This window comes from Pogoniulus pusillus, chromosome 15 (assembly GCF_015220805.1).
Source record: "Pogoniulus pusillus isolate bPogPus1 chromosome 15, bPogPus1.pri, whole genome shotgun sequence".
Classification (NCBI taxonomy): Eukaryota; Metazoa; Chordata; class Aves; order Piciformes; family Lybiidae; genus Pogoniulus; species Pogoniulus pusillus.
In genome coordinates, this window is record NC_087278.1 from 15355993 (window position 1) to 15371699 (window position 15707).

The window sequence follows — 15707 nt, forward strand, 5'->3', positions numbered from 1 at the left end:
TAAGGTCACCCCTGAGCCTCCTCTTCTCCAGGCTAAACAATCCCAGCTCCCTCAGCCTCTCCTCGTAGGGCTGTGCTCAAGGCCTCTCCCCAGCCTTGTTGCCCTTCTCTGGACATGCTCAAGCATCTCAATGTCCCTCCTAAACTGGGGGGCCCAGAACTGAACACAGTACTCAAGGTGCGGTCTAACCAGCGCAGAGTACAGGGGCAGAATGACCTCCCTGCTCCTGCTGACCACACCATTCTTGATAAAGGCCAGGATGCCACTTATATAAAGGAAAGAAGGGCTAAGGGCTAAGTTTGGAGAGGAAGACAGAAAGCAGAAAATCCACCTTACTCTGTCCCCAAAACCAAATAGGCTCAGGAGTATTAAAGGCACTGGGCAAATTGTGGTTATGATCTCAATCTCTTTAATTCCAGCCGCCTCTCAGACGACATGAGTAGATCACAGTTGGTCCCAAACATGGGTCATCCACCTCTCACTCTCAAATGTCTAAAAAGTTAAAGCCTGATGGTCCTTCATACTGCTGGACCTGGGCAATTTGTAGCCAAAACCTCTGAAGGCAAGGAGCTCAAATCAGAGTTGCATGCCTCCCTTGCAGACAGCTCTTGCAAGTTCCCAAACTTTCTAGTTACACAGCCATTTTTACCTTGATTTACAATTTTCCATGTCAAGTACATGCAAATTAAATAATAGTGAAACGAGAAGAATGAGATTCAAAATTATAGAAACGGTTATGAGCAAACTAAGCTCTTTTTCATAGACAAAATAGGGTCAGGCAATTAGCTGGCTAATTGTTTCTGTGAGATGTTTAAGCTCTGAGCTGGCCTCTTCCTGCAGTTCTTTAATTATGAAAATGATGTTTTATATGGACTCCAAACTGCCAGAAACAGCAGACAGGAAGCAATTTACCAGCAAAGCAATCACCTTAGGTCTGCAATTAATTTTTCCCTGAGGAAGACATATCCCATTTAGACCTACATAGGAGTAACTGGACTCACATATTAAAACTTTTTTTGTGCAGTCCCATGTATGGAATCTTTTTGGGTACATTTTGGAAAATTTCCCACCACTTGCAATTTCCTGTTTCCATTTGCTTGTGTTTGTATTCTCCAGTAGTTCATTCTCCCACATAGTGAAGGTCATTGTCTCACAATATAAAGATATAGGCAGCTGGCTTTAAAGTAATGCACATCTGACTCCCCGAGGCCTGTAACAACAATCTGAGTTGTTAAAGGAGTAGCAGTCCTGGAGATTTATTCATGTCCCACTTGAGAGGAGAGAAAAAAAATGGGTTTTGTCTGAACATATACATTTTTCCTGTGTCAAATACAGAAAGGAAAAACCCCTGCCCTTTTGCAATGGTGACAAGTTTATTTTCTTTACTCCCTCTCTCACACAAGCACTCATCCTGTATGTGCTGCTTGCCTTTGATGAAGAGCGTGCAAGTGTAATGCCAGAAAAATCCCTACTCTGCCCTAGTCAGCAAATGCTGATGCTCTCTGGTACCCCCAAAAGCCTTCTAGCAAGAACAATCTCTGCCTGAAAACAGTGAACTACCTGAGACAAAACTTACAGTCCCACTCTCTATTTTAAAGCATTTGACACAGTCCCCTCCATAGAGAGAGTCCTTCTCTCTATGCTGGAACGACATGGATTTGATGGGTGGACTGTCCAGGGGAAAAGGAATTGGTTGGATGATGACATACAAGGGGTAGTGGTCAACAGCTCAATGACCAGATAGAAACAGGTGAGAAGTGGTGTCCCTCAAGGGTCTGTGCTGGGACCAGTGCTGTTCAATAGCGGTGTCTCTCAGGGATCAGTGCTGGGCCCCATCCTCTTTAACATCTTCATAGATGATCTGGATGAGGGCATCGAGTCAGTCATCAGCAAGTTTGCAGATGACACTAAGCTGGGGGCAGATGTGACTGAGTTGGAGGGCAGAAGGGCTCTGCAGCAGGACCTTGACCGCCTGGACAGATGGGCAGAGTCCAATGGGATGGCGTTCAATAGCTCCAAGTGCAGGGTGCTGCACTTTGGCCACAACAACCCCATGCAGAGATACAGGCTGGGGTCGGAGTGGCTGGAGAGCAGCCAAACAGAGAGGGATCTGGGGGTGCTGATTGATACCTGCCTGAACATGAGCCAGCAGTGTGCCCAGGTGGCCAAGAGAGCCAGTGGCATCCTGGCCTGCATCAGGAATGGTGTGGTCAGCAGGAGCAGGGAGGTCATTCTGCCCCTGTACTCTGCACTGGTTAGACCACACCTTGAGTACTGTGTTCAGTTCTGGGGCCCCCAGTTTAGGAGGGACATTGAGATGCTTGAGCGTGTCCAGGGAAGGGCGATGAGGCTGGTGAGAGGCCTTGAGCACAGCCCTACGAGGAGAGGCTGAGGGAGCTGGGGTTGTTTAGCCTGGAGAAGAGGAGGCTCAGGGGTGACCTTATTGCTGTCTACAACTACCTGAGGGGTGGTTGTGGCCAGGGGGAGGTTGCTCTCTTCTCTCAGGTGGCCAGCACCAGAACAAGAGGACACAGCCTCAGGCTGCGCCAGGGGAAATTTAGGCTGGAGGTGAGGAGAAAGTTCTTCACTGAGAGAGTCATTGGACACTGGAATGGGCTGCCCGGGGAGGTGGTGGAGTCACCGTCCCTGGAGCTGTTCAAGGCAGGATTGGACGTGGCACTTGGTGCCATGGTCTAGCCTTGAGCTCTGTGGTAAAGGGTTGGACTTGATGATCTGTGAGGTCTCTTCCAACCTTGGTGATACTGTGAATATCTTCAACAATGATATCAACAATGAGATTGAGGGCATCCTCATTAAGTCTGCAGATAATACCAAGCTGAGTGAGGCAGCTGATAAGTTAGAAGAATAGGATGCCATCCAGAGGCACCTGGATGGGCTGCAAAGGTGGGCTGAGGAGCATCTCATGAGGTTCAGTAAGGCAAAGCACAAAGTCTCACACCTCAGTTAAGGCAACCCTCAATATCAATACAGGCTGGAGGATGGTGACATTGAGAACAACCCTGCAGAAAAGGCTTTGGGGGCATCGGTGGACAGGAAGCTGACCATGAGCCAACAATGTGCACTTGCAGCCCAGAAGGCCAGTCGCACTCCAGGCTGCATCAAAAGAAGGATGGACAGAAGTGATTCTGCCACTCTGCTCTGGTGAAACCTCTACTGTGTCCAGCACTGGGGCCTCCAACATGAGCGAGACATAGACCTGCTGGAGTGGGTCCAGAGGGCCACAAAGATGATCAGAGGGATGGAGCATGTCTCCTGTGAAGACAGTCTGAAAGAATTTGAGCTGTTCAGTGTGGAGAAGATAAGGCTCTGGGCAGACATTAGAGCTACACTTCAGTGTCTGAAGGGACCTACAGGAAGGCCAGGGAAGGACTGTTTAGAAGGGCTTCCAGTGATAGGAACAGGGGAATGGTTTCAAAGGGAAGAAGGGTAGATTTAGGTTTGAAATAGGGAGCAAGTTCTTTGCAATGAGAGTGATAAAATACTGGAACAGGCTGCCCAGGGATGTGGCTGAGGCCCTGTCCTTGGAGACATTCAAGGTCAGACTTGGTGTGGCCCTCAGCAGCCTGATCTAATTGGAGATGTTCACTGCAGGGGGGTTGGACAAGATGACCTCTGAGGGTCCCTTCTAACTGGATGCAATCCGTGAAACCAGTAAGAAACATGCCCCTGCAGAGCTCAGTGTTGCAGGTTGTTTAACAGGCTTTTAGGCAGAGTAAAAGGAATCTGGTTTCAGAGATTGAAATAGTGACAGAAAGAGGAAAATGGGGAGATGATAAATTAGCTAATGTCATTGCTGTCTATTGATTACTATACATCGAGCAGAAGTTAATGAGTTAAGAGTGGATCAGAGTGAAAAAAGGTCTTGAATTCAGACTTCTCTGAACTCACAGAAATCTCACTGCTATGTTTTGAGCTTGCAGTACTTGGAGAGTTTACTGAGATATCATGGGGCTGGATGGCTTGTTCCAAAATACCATGGAGTAGTTTTGTAAATAGAGCTTCTCCATCTCAAGTTATGTTGGCAAACAGTTTGTCTTCTAATAGAACAATGTAGCCAGCAGCCACCTACCTCCTTATAGTCAAGATTTCTTTTTTTGTTGTTGTTCAAGACACAGCAACAAAGGCAGCAAGTCATCTTTGTGGAATTCATAGAGGAAAAGCAGAACATGTGGAGGAGACAGGATTATGCCTGTAACATAGACCTTGGCCTCTGAAATTTGAGGCTGTTTTCCTTAGGATCACTTTTGCCATGAAATGCCTTGAATTTGAACTTCTGGATTGAACTGGGAGGGCCAGTTACTGATCATATTAGTCACAGCTGTATGTTCCCAAGGAGTTACCATGTCAACATCTTGCACCCAGGCCTTTGAAATGGAGCAGTCTGCAGTTAGATCAAATTTCAAACATCACTGAAAAAAAGTTGATGTTGCAATCAGACAAAGGCGAGGGAGGTGTTAATGTGTTGCCCGCAACAGCAGTGAAGTGACCAGTAAATAGGAGAAAGCTGTGCTCATGACTTACCAGATCATAATTAATCTCTGAAGTCTAGTTTAAGGGGTGCAGAGATAGGAAGACAAGAGGGCCTAGCACCCAAAGAAAGGTAGAAAATGCACTTAAGAGGTTCAGGGCCTGGACTACAGCAATGCAGAGCCCTTTGCTACTAGTGAGCAGCTTTCAGAAATGGTCCCTCCATCTACTGGGAGCTGGACTGAGCTGGTACTCTTCTCAGATGCCTAGGTCACATGCAGGATTAGGAGAAAGGCTGGGAAGAAAGAAGGGGGAAAGTAGAAGATAACATAGGTTGCTACTGTAAGCCAGCCCTCCAGAAGGAGGCTGCTCCCTTGGATGCCATAATATAAAGGTTGAAAGTTAATTGAAAAAATAAGGCTGTCCAGGAGCTCCTTGGTGTGCACTGAAGACAGTTCCAAAGGATGATCTAGCAGTGGAGGATGTGGTAAGCCCAGCATGAATGACCTATTGAACTTCTGGTGTTAAGAAAGAGTTTACATTTTTTTTCTGGGGGGGTGTTTGCTAGCAGAAACAGAGTCTGTAGAAACATCTTTGCTCCGAGGAGTGAGGGTTTTTTTTCTTTAAAGCACCAAGGTTTGGTTTTACTTTTCAGCCTGGAGATGCAATCTACCCAAGAGATGAAAATGGAAAAATGATCTACCATGAGACAGACTTATGTGCCACCTGGGAGGTAAGCAAACACAACATCTATCCACATAAGCTTTAAAAACACAGATTCTCATTTTCAGTTTTACCTGTGGCCTTCATAAACAGAGCTGAGGCGTATTGATAGGGCAAATGGATCAAATTCTACCAGCTCCATGGACAAATTTCACTTCAGTCTCTAAGGATGTTGCTTCTTGCCACCACTTAATTATTTTTATAACATAATAAAACATTGTTGAAATATCTGACAACCACATTTGTTCTTTCAGAGAGCACACCCTACACTAGACGTATCTGTAGAGTTTTACCAGTCTCTCCTCTTTGTTAGTTCTTTACAGCAGGAGAAAGTTTGAGCCAAAAAAAAAAAAAAATTAAAAAAAAAGCTTTTCACCTTCAAGAAAAATCAGAATTTGCCCTAAAGCTCACCATAAAAACATCCAAGCAAACAAAACAACAAAAACAAACACCTCAATAAAAAAAATTCACCAAAACTCTTGCCATCAGAACAGATTGACTCAGTTCTAAAATTAATTGTCAGGTCCAAATGCAAGGTTTTTCTGCTAAGAAAACTCACAGGGAAGTAACATTTGCCTGATTGATTACATCCTAAATTTGTGTGTGATGCACTCTAACCATATAGCTAGATAGCTCCTTAAGCCTACTGTTACCTGGCTTTATAAACTGAGGCAAGGCAAGAGAGAAAGTCAGATTAGCAATCTCCTCACACTCCTGCCTCTTGAGGCCTGGGACACTCTTTAATTTACAGCAAACATTGGTCAGCTCTCCTTCTGCATCAGGTATGCTACAAAAGCATCACTAACTCAGCCTAGTTCACACCGAGAGAAATAACAGTGGGCTGCTACTACACGCTCCATTTCAACTGACACTGTTCCATACCTGAGTAGCTGTGTCTGAATTTAGCTCAAGTTGAAGTACAGCAGATAAAGATGGAGAATGGTTGAAATTCTGAATCAGAGTTTGAAGTGAGTGAGAGCTCAAGATGGACTTGGGCTATCTTCTGACAGCTGAGCCATCCAAGCTCAGTCTCAGGGCAAACCAGAGACTTCCACATTACCTGTTTATGTTATCCTTATCTTTGTCTGAGGCAGTCCATTCCTCTTTCACAGACTACTTGCTCAAATGTTGAAAGCAACAGCTGTCCTAATGCAGTTGTGTTTTTATAACCAAGCTGATGCTTATTGTAAAGGATATGTTGTAGCAGATCACTCTTCAGCTAATAAGCCAAGAGAAAAGAAAGGTGGTGGTGAGTGCCAGCAAATAATAATATCAATCTAAATAAAACTGGCTAAACTCAAACCAGATAATTTCATTCTCCTGGTATGGTTCTAGCCGGCAAAAACGGCTCCAGATGACTGTATTTGCTGACTTGTCACTGAGTGATACAAAGCATATGAGGCCAACTAGAGGTCATCAAATACATGGTGCCTCTTACCTCCCTGCTTTCAGCTCTTGAGAGACAGAAAGGAATAACAAAGCTGGCAGAAAGGGCATCCAGCTCCACAGCAGAGTCTGCTCTGCCTCAAACAGTCACTGAATCATTTGTGTGCAGTTTCTGGAAGCAAAGGGGGAAAACGTAAGAAAGGACTCTCTTTCTCCTTAACAATGCAGCAGACGAAGCTCATGAAGAGCAAGGCATGTATTCATATCCAAGGCTTTCTCAGCTATCAGGATTTGTCTGAAGTACAGAATAACTAGAATTCCTCTCTCCTGTTTTCTCCCCCTTCACTTGACACTGTACTGAAGTTTTGCTGTTCTTGCAATGTGCCTTTCTAGATATTTAGAGGATTTCAATGGATAGAGACCTCATATGAAAAACTGTCATACAATCAACAGGAATGGACTGCATTATCAGGAAATCAATCTGGTTTGTTCTCTTGCCCTTCTCAAGTTTTGAGGCAGTGCTAAACCAGCATAAAGTAAACAAAACTCTTTAAAAGCAGATGTCTGGCACTTAAGTATCTATACCTCATACAAATCTTTCTGCTCTCCAGACAAATTCTACCCTCACAAGAGGTATAGAAATTAGGATTTGGTCTGGAAAGTGAGTCTGCACAAGAACAGCATTTAGAACAGTGGCATGGCATCAGCCCTCCCAATAATAGAGCTGTTAGTTCTGCTGTAGCAAAGATTTTCTGCTGTCTCAGAAATGGACTACCTTCCACCTATCTCTAAAATCATGCTCCAAAGAATCAAGCAATCAAGCCAACATGTTGGACTCCACAGGTCTTCACTTTCTTTGCAGGCTATGGAAGCATGTAAAGATGCAGGCTTGGCAAAGTCTATTGGAGTATCCAATTTCAACCGCAGGCAGCTGGAGATGATCCTGAACAAGCCAGGACTTAAGTACAAACCTGTCAGCAACCAGGTATGACTGCAAGCCAAGGGCAATGCCTGCCATGGTGCCAATGCCATGTAGGGAATTCAGAAGCAACATGTGGCCTAAAGTGCCATGTGCATAAAGGTGATGCATGCTTTGCCATAGGTGCTGCCCTCCATACTGTCATGCTTCTATTTCTAGCTTGAAAATAGGTAGGATATCTTATCCTACCTAAGCTAAATATTTGAAGGTGCTGGAACAATCATTCTCCTCATTTCCTGCTCCAGGACTGAAAAACCAGTGCCTCTGTGCCAAAGCTCCACTAGCAAGGTTGAATGCCAAGTCAATGTAGATCTTAAACCTTGCCAATTACCCTACTTCAATTTAAAAAAAAATCCTGAGACAAACCATTCAGAGCTAATCAGTCCTCAGTGAAGCCATATCTACCTTAGCTGATGCCAGATCAAAACAACTCCTAAGTATCAGGGATTCCAAATTGCTCTAAGCTTCCAAAGTTAAAAGCCATTAGTAGCAACTCCTAAATTTTCTGCAATTGCCCTCTCGTGCCTTTCCTATAATACATCAGTAAGAGTTAGAGAGAAAAATATATTCAAGAGGAGACCCTGTCAAGCAACCAACTTGAGCTGAACAAGCCCGTGAAGATGACAGATATGTCCCAGTTAAATTACAGTAGTAGAGCTCAGAGAAGGTAGTAAATGGCAGTGACCCATCTGGATGCCCAATACCTTTGGCTCTGATATTTGGCAGCCCACTGCATTTCCTAGAAATCATTGGAAAGCTCTTCTGACTCATCTGGCACAAATATCTGTGTTAGCAGTATCAGAGAAGAGGCCAGAGACCAACTGGGACCAGCTTCCCACCATCAGCACATTGCCGGAAAGCTGGGATTGACACGGGGCAGGGCAAGGAGTTTGGCCATAGCCTTCCCTTTCTGCCTCACCTGCAGGGAAAGGCAGCCTGTGGGAGGAGGAAATTCCAGCACCCTTCACTGGTATTAACATGCCCAGCTGGTGCAAAATCCAGTTGCTGTGTCTGGCACCTAACCTTGCTGCTGCTTCCTGAGATCAAGGAAAACTGGGCAAAAGATTAAGCCCATCTTAGAGAAGGTAGCCAGCAAACATAGATGTACCAGTCAGCTTCAGACTGCCTGCAAACAGTGGTTGCTCTGCCACCTTGTAGACATCCCTTTCCAGAGACTAAGAATGCAGCCTGAAAATCTCTGTTTGTAAGGGAAGAGCATTTGCAATGTGGGAAGGTAAAGAATGAACTAAGGTCATAACTGTTAGGAGTTACCCCTCTGCATCTTTCTATGTGAGACAGCTTATGCCAACACGCCCCCTAAAAGCGATCAGATTAGTCATCCTGAAGGCAAGAGGCAGAAAAACAAACATCTAGGCACCATGAGATGTGTTGCCTTCTCAGCCTATTTTTCTAATGGGCTCTTCTTATGTCCATTACCCCGCACCGATTGCCACTTTTCCGCTGGAGGCCACTGAAACATGCTGCCAGCCAAACTGTAATCACAGATGTCAGCCTGCTGTCCAGCAAATCAGTAAATCTGTCACTCAGCAGTATACAATTAGAACAGTAACCACAGATTGAGTTTTCCCATTCCTTAACTTATCCTTTCCTGAAAACATCACCTGGTTTGTAGCTCTTATAAAGATTGTGACACCATCTGCTTCTGTATCTGATGTTGTGGGTTAATTATTATTTCTATGTTACACTTGTAGGTTGAATGCCATCCTTATTTCACCCAACCCAAACTCTTAGATTTTTGCAGACAACATGACATTGTTATTGTTGGGTACAGCCCATTAGGAACTTCAAGGGATGAAACATGGTAAGTCTCCCTCTTAGTTTCTAACAGGACAGTGTCAAGGAAAAGAATCTTATTTCTCCCCTGCTGCCTCTCTGTGCAAAATACCTTTGCTCCCATTTGTCAAGGTAGTTTTGAACTTCAGTATCTAAATATTACTGTTCTGAATGTGAATTTGCAACACTCCTCACATTAAAAAAAAAAGGCAAGATGTCTATATAGGAGGTCATCTTAGATTCCCTTCAACAGAAAGCAGGTATTTGTAACTGGGAACATGAAAGCTTAGGTGAGGAAGTGGAAATCAAATCAGCCTTAGGACACCACACAGGGAGTTGTCTTTGACAACCAACCAACCTAAATGCCAAAGCTTTTCTCCCATATTTCACACCACATGTCAAAAAGGCAGAGTATTCTGTCCCCAAACAAGAACTGCCTCTATGCTTTGACATTAAATACAGAGAGGGGGTGTTTTCTTATTTCTAATTTTCTTCCAGGGTAAATGTGTCCTCCCCTCCATTACTGAAGGATCCTGTGCTGAATGCCATTGGGAAAAAGTACAACAAGACAGCTGCACAGATTGCTCTGCGTTTCAACATCCAGCGAGGGGTGGTGGTCATCCCAAAAAGCTTTAATCCACAACGCATCAGAGAGAATTTCCAGGTAAATTTGGTGCATCAATGAGTCCACTTACATTGGCTTAGCACCTATAGAAGGTGAATTTCCCCATGTCTTTCTGTAGATACAATGCATGACCAGTGTCAGTCTGGATGTTTTTGTCCCTATCGCTTAATGGTACCATGTTATAACAATAACAACCATGATATAATAACAATGTAACAAGGTAGAGGAGAAATTTCAGTGTCCTTTTACCTCCTAAAGTAGCTGAAGCTCCAGCTGATGGTATATTCCTGAGCACTGACTGCTGCAAAGAGGAGCACGAATGAGATAAAGTATTTCCATAGGTCAGCAGCCCAAAGTTTCTGGCTGTAGGTGTTCAGGAATGACTGACTTGTTCTGCCCAGTCTTCAGGTATTGGGCAGCTTTGTTAGGGAAAGGTTGCTGCATACCAGTGTTCCAGAAAGGCTCAAAACCACACTACCAGAAAGCATTTGGCTTGATTACCAGCCACAAATAAGAGGAAGAGTTTGTGCCCTTGTCCCTTGCAGCACTCAGCACCCACGTTGCTCCCCACTTTCCTTGCCACTGTGCTGCTTTCAAAGCTGATGTCCTAGTACTTGCCAGATTGCTTCCTTTGGCTTGCAAAGTAGTATAAACAAGTGAGAACACACTTTTAGCCCTAAAACTTTGATATAAGTGTAAGCAAGTATGGATTTGTAAGGGAGATGGGGGAGGAAGGGGTACTGTACTTCTAAAATCTGGAATATATGAACATTATGACAAAAAGTAACTAACTTGTTCCTACCATCTCCTTCCATTAGATCTTTGACTTCTCCCTCACTGAGAAAGAGATGAAAGAAATCGAAGCCCTGAACAAAAACGTTCGTTATGTGGAACTGCTAATGTAAGTTGAGGAGGAATCCCAGATCTTCACAGAGTATTCTCATCATTTCAGAGATTTAAAAAACAAAACCAAACCAACCAACCAAAATAACCCAAAAACCTCACACACACACCCCCGAAAACAAACAACCCACTGCAAACATTGAGCCAAAAAAAAATCCACCTCCCACACACAAAACTTCCTCTTAAAACTAATTTTTGTATAACTGTCCCTATTTTAAGGTCAGTCTTAAACATGGGAGGTTTTCTACGCAGCCTGAATATGTTTGTGGACCTACCAGAGAAATAAGTGTCAGCTCAAATGTTAAAAGCCTACATGGATAAAAGTGACTGTATCTGGATATTGGCTCTCTGCTCCACCTCCTTAAACACTTCGTGCAGCGCGTTGTGACAATAGTCTCATCCACTCACGAGTTGTTGCCGAAACACCAACTAGGAGCAGTTTCTTGTCTTTCATTCCCAGTGCCCAGAAAGCCACGTTGCTGCTTGAGTACACTAGTTTGTGGATTGTAAAGCTAGCATCTCCAGAGACAACTTGTCCCAAACTGCCATATGTAAGGCTAAGAATTCAGAACACTGCTACATGAAACCACAGGGCTAATCCAGGGAGAGCTTTGCTCCTTACATTATACTTTGGTCAGAACATCAAAATCTGCCAACCTAAATTCTTCACAAAAGATGATACATCTTAGTGACCAAAAGTGGTCAGAAACTTTGTTTTCACTCCTTCTCTGACACTGCCTTCTTCAGCAATCTCTCTCTCCTGCTCCCATGTTGAGTTGTACCTTCTTAAACGAAAGGTAAGAAAATTACACAGCTTAACTACTACACCTTCCTAATTATCTGTTCTAAGAATCATCAAGGCTTGATCGCTTGTCTGCTTGTGATCTAAAGCTTACCACTCAGTGTAGATTTGTTTTACTGGAAGGCTGCACTACCCCAGAAGATTGAGGCTGACCAAACATCTCTTCTTCCAGAGTATGAAGCCATTTGTTTTTACTTCAGTTCAAAAGCATCTGCAGTTTATGGCCAAACTTTATGCTTTCCCCTTTTCAGGGCACTCAGTGTTGTAGACAAATGCTAGAGATTCATTGCCATGCATTTATCTTGTTACCTTGGATTACCTGTGTCTTGGCAAATTGTAGTGTGCTCAAGTACTAAAAATAATGAAAAGCAGGGTAACAGCACTGGCAGCACTCTAAAATATTGACCACTGCTCAAAAGATTGAAGAATATTGCAAAGGAACAAATAAACCACTTACTGTGCTACACAAATATGATAGGAAATATGAACTAAGTTAAAAGCATCATAATGGAGTTCACTTTTCACATTTAACTCAGCCAGGCGCTCTGAAGCTTTAGTTTCTTTAAGTTTAAAGTAGCCTTCCATCAATTAGCAGGACATAGTTCCAGAAAGCTTCTCACAACTGACCTAACAGATTCTTGTGTGTGTTTTGGCATTTGAAATAGGTCCTTTTTTTGCATAGCTAAGCTGAACTATAACATCATTTAAACTTCTAGTGATTATATAAGAAAAATGTAACCTTGGTGCAAATTCAAGAGCCTTTTCCAGAAGCAAAATTAAAGCATGCAAGTGCCCACAAGAGAAGAACTTTCTAAGCCATCAATCCAAAAAGTAACAAACTAAATGCTTCACTTTATTAGACTAAATTTGGTCACAGGAGACCATTGAGGACAAAGAAAACAGGATGCGTAGGATTTTGGCTCTATTTTTACAGCAGTGCCATGTTTAGGGAAAATGCTTAAATGCAGTCTGACCTTAATTGTGAAAAATGCTTCTTGGAAAAGGGATGTTGCCATGCAAGAAGCAGCTAACATTTATTTACCTGCTATGCATTCTTACACTGAAGTGTCTGGAACTGATGCTGCAATAGATGAGTTACCAGCCTGAAAAGATTTCTGATTTCAACCATCAATACTTCTCCGTAAAATCCAATCCACCACACAGAAGGATTTCTGGTTAGCTGGCTTTGTGCAAAATCTTTGACTGCTGTGACACAAATGGCAGCAGGAATGGAAGAACCTATCTTTCCTCTGGCTCTTCCTGTTGTCAGCTGCCACAGACTCTGTGTGCAGACCTATTGCTCTGATGGTATAAGCCCACACAAATAGCAGGATGCTGCAGCCGGTGGAATGGCTTAGCAAGTTAAGCATTTGGGCAGGAAATCAGAGCTTTGCAAAAATGAGTACTTCATTAAATCTCAGTCTGAAATAGGTTCTTCTCACCTTGGGGAAGTCTAGAAGTATGGCACTGGGCAAGATTTACATTAATCTGTCTGCTTGCTTTATCTTGTAGTCCTGGTATCTGCTATGGATATGCTTCATTACCAGTCATTCCAAGCTGCTTTGACTCCTGGGTGAATCATTTTCACTCAGAGAACTCAAATCATTGAACATGTGAGAACTGATTAGTAAGTGTGTTCCACAGATGGAAAGTAGAGATTATGAAACTAGTAACTCAGACATTCTCAAATTATACTGAGACCAAACAAGCTCAAGTGTTGTGGCTTGTTGGTGGTTGTTCTTTTTTTTTCTTATTGTATTGGGGTTTTTTGTTTTGTTTTTTGAACAAACTCAATCTGTTAATGTGTAAACACTTCAGCTTGGCTGAATATTGGAATGAAATGTTTTGACACAACCAATTCAAAATGTTTGATGCCTTCCAGTTAGCTTCAACATTGTGAAATGTATCCTTCCCAAACTGGAACAATTCACAGCTGGGATTAATGCCAGTATTTGTTATGCCCTGCTGAAAGGCAAGGCAGCCATCAGCCGTGGTGCACCTGAGAATGCTCTCAGAAATTTCAGATTTTGCTAATGGAAAGTGTTTGTCAAGTGAGGGCTTACAGTTTAGTGTCATCTCAAATCAACAAGAAAATCCACTAAGAAAAAGAAAATTAAAAAAAGGGAAATTGAAACAAAACCAACTTGCACAACTACTCCTTTATCAAGTCCACCAAAACCAGGCAAACAGTTACTTTTCCAACCTTCAGTTGACTGTGGGAATTTTCTTCTTGCCCTCCATAGTGATCCTGGATCACACATCTTCCCTGAGCACGAAGTTTTTAAAATGAAGCCACAAGCATCTCCACCTTTCAGCCATGAAAATGCATTTCTTCTCTGAACTGGGCCCCCTCAAAGTTTCTCTATAAATTCTCTGCCACTGGTGCTATTATTCTGGCAGAGCACCTACATCTAGGCTAAGTCACAGAAAAGCCAGACATAGTTTAGATGTGGCAGCCACTTGGAGAAGGCAGCACAGCAGACCCATGCCAGCTCCAAGTGCATAAACTAAAGTAGTACAATCTAGTACCTCCACTTCCCCTTCAAATATAGCCCTTATTATTGAGCATCATTCTAGACATCCAGACAAATGAGTCTTCCCCTTCCAAATATGCAGATAGTGAAGTTATCTCCGTTCCCCAGAACAGTAGCCTGAGTTAAATCCACTGAGCTAAATAGCAAAAAAGCTGACATCCAAGCTTTTGCCAGTTTTTCCTCTTTGACTTTAAGATATCTAGTCTGAAGGAGTGAATTGTCCTTCTCTGTCTTCTTTCTGAATGCACAGCTTGCTTCCAACTCTGCAGGGAAGACTTTTGAAACTAGACAGCTTCTGAATAAGGAGTAGAACCTTCCATAAAGATCTTTCATACATTGCAATGAAAAGGTTTTCTAGGCACAGGACAGCTGTGATGTGATACCCTACTTCACCCAAGAAGCTGACTTGTTCCATTTGACCTCTCCACAGGTGGCGTGACCATCCAGAGTATCCCTTCAGCGATGAATACTGAAAACAAGCTGTGTCTGTACAGGTTCCTAACTCGGTGCCACTATGCTTCAATGAAAGAGACCCAACATTTGGTGCTTTGACTTCATGGGAGACTGTTCAAATCAGCATTAAAAACAAGACAATGACTTCCTCTTGTCAGTCTCTTATTCCTACTGAAAAACAAATCTATTCAACCTATTGAATCTTTGATTTTGACTTAGGAGGCTTTAACTCTGAGAACTGAAGCCTCAAAACTGACGCCTGATAAAAGTGAAGATTTTAGTTGAAAACAGGCTTACTAGTTCAAGCTACATAATTTTCCCACTGTGCCACCTTCCTCACTGAATTTGAAGCAAGAAGTTCTGCTTCAGTAGATGTGAATCAGTATCATTTTGTTTCACAGCTCAAGTGAGAGAAAGTTAGGAGTGGGGAACTAATTGGATTTGAGAGAGAGATATATGGACACATATGTATATTGACATGTCTATTGCTATCTAGATAGATATGGGTATACTCACTGCTTCATGTAGTGAAGCTTGTTTCACTTTGATCAGAGTACTCTTCATGCGCATACATGAGCTGCATTCCATAGGCACACTCAGCTGGCTCCACATGCACCCAGTTCAAGCCCTAAAGTGCTGCGTGTTCATGTCCTCCAAACACCTCAGCTGAGGACCTCAGTGAAACACAGGAGAATATATGACTCAAGTGCATCTGAGCTGCTATACAAAGATGGCTTTGCAAAAGCATTGCTCATACAACCTGTAGCCAACCTGGGCCCAGCGCTAGTGAAAGCCTCACCTTGTGAGACTAAAAATCCCATAAACTTCTTTCATGCTCCAGAAAATGATAATTACTCAAGAAAGCCTGTCACCTAAAAAAAAAAAAATCTTACAAGCTTTCATACATACTCCAGAGCAAGAGAATACTGAATTCAGAAGCTAAGTTTTAAAAGAGGAGAAAGTTGGGGTTTAGTTTTTGTTGTTGTTTGGTTTGTGGTTTTTTTTTTGTTTTGGCTAGTT

General features: G+C 43.1%; 1 protein-coding gene across 1 annotated transcript in view; it reads left to right on the top strand.

Moving 5' to 3' along the window:
- AKR1D1 (aldo-keto reductase family 1 member D1) overlaps positions 1-14831 on the top strand; it is a 38112-nt gene extending 23281 nt beyond the window's left edge. The window contains exons 4-9 of the mRNA XM_064155480.1: positions 5144-5221; positions 7460-7582; positions 9289-9398; positions 9869-10034; positions 10814-10896; positions 14665-14831. Of these exons, the coding sequence (XP_064011550.1) occupies positions 5144-5221; positions 7460-7582; positions 9289-9398; positions 9869-10034; positions 10814-10896; positions 14665-14707 (603 nt within the window). The 3' untranslated portion in view covers positions 14708-14831. The remainder of the gene's footprint in view (positions 1-5143; positions 5222-7459; positions 7583-9288; positions 9399-9868; positions 10035-10813; positions 10897-14664) is intronic.
- The last annotated feature ends 876 nt before the right edge of the window (positions 14832-15707 follow it).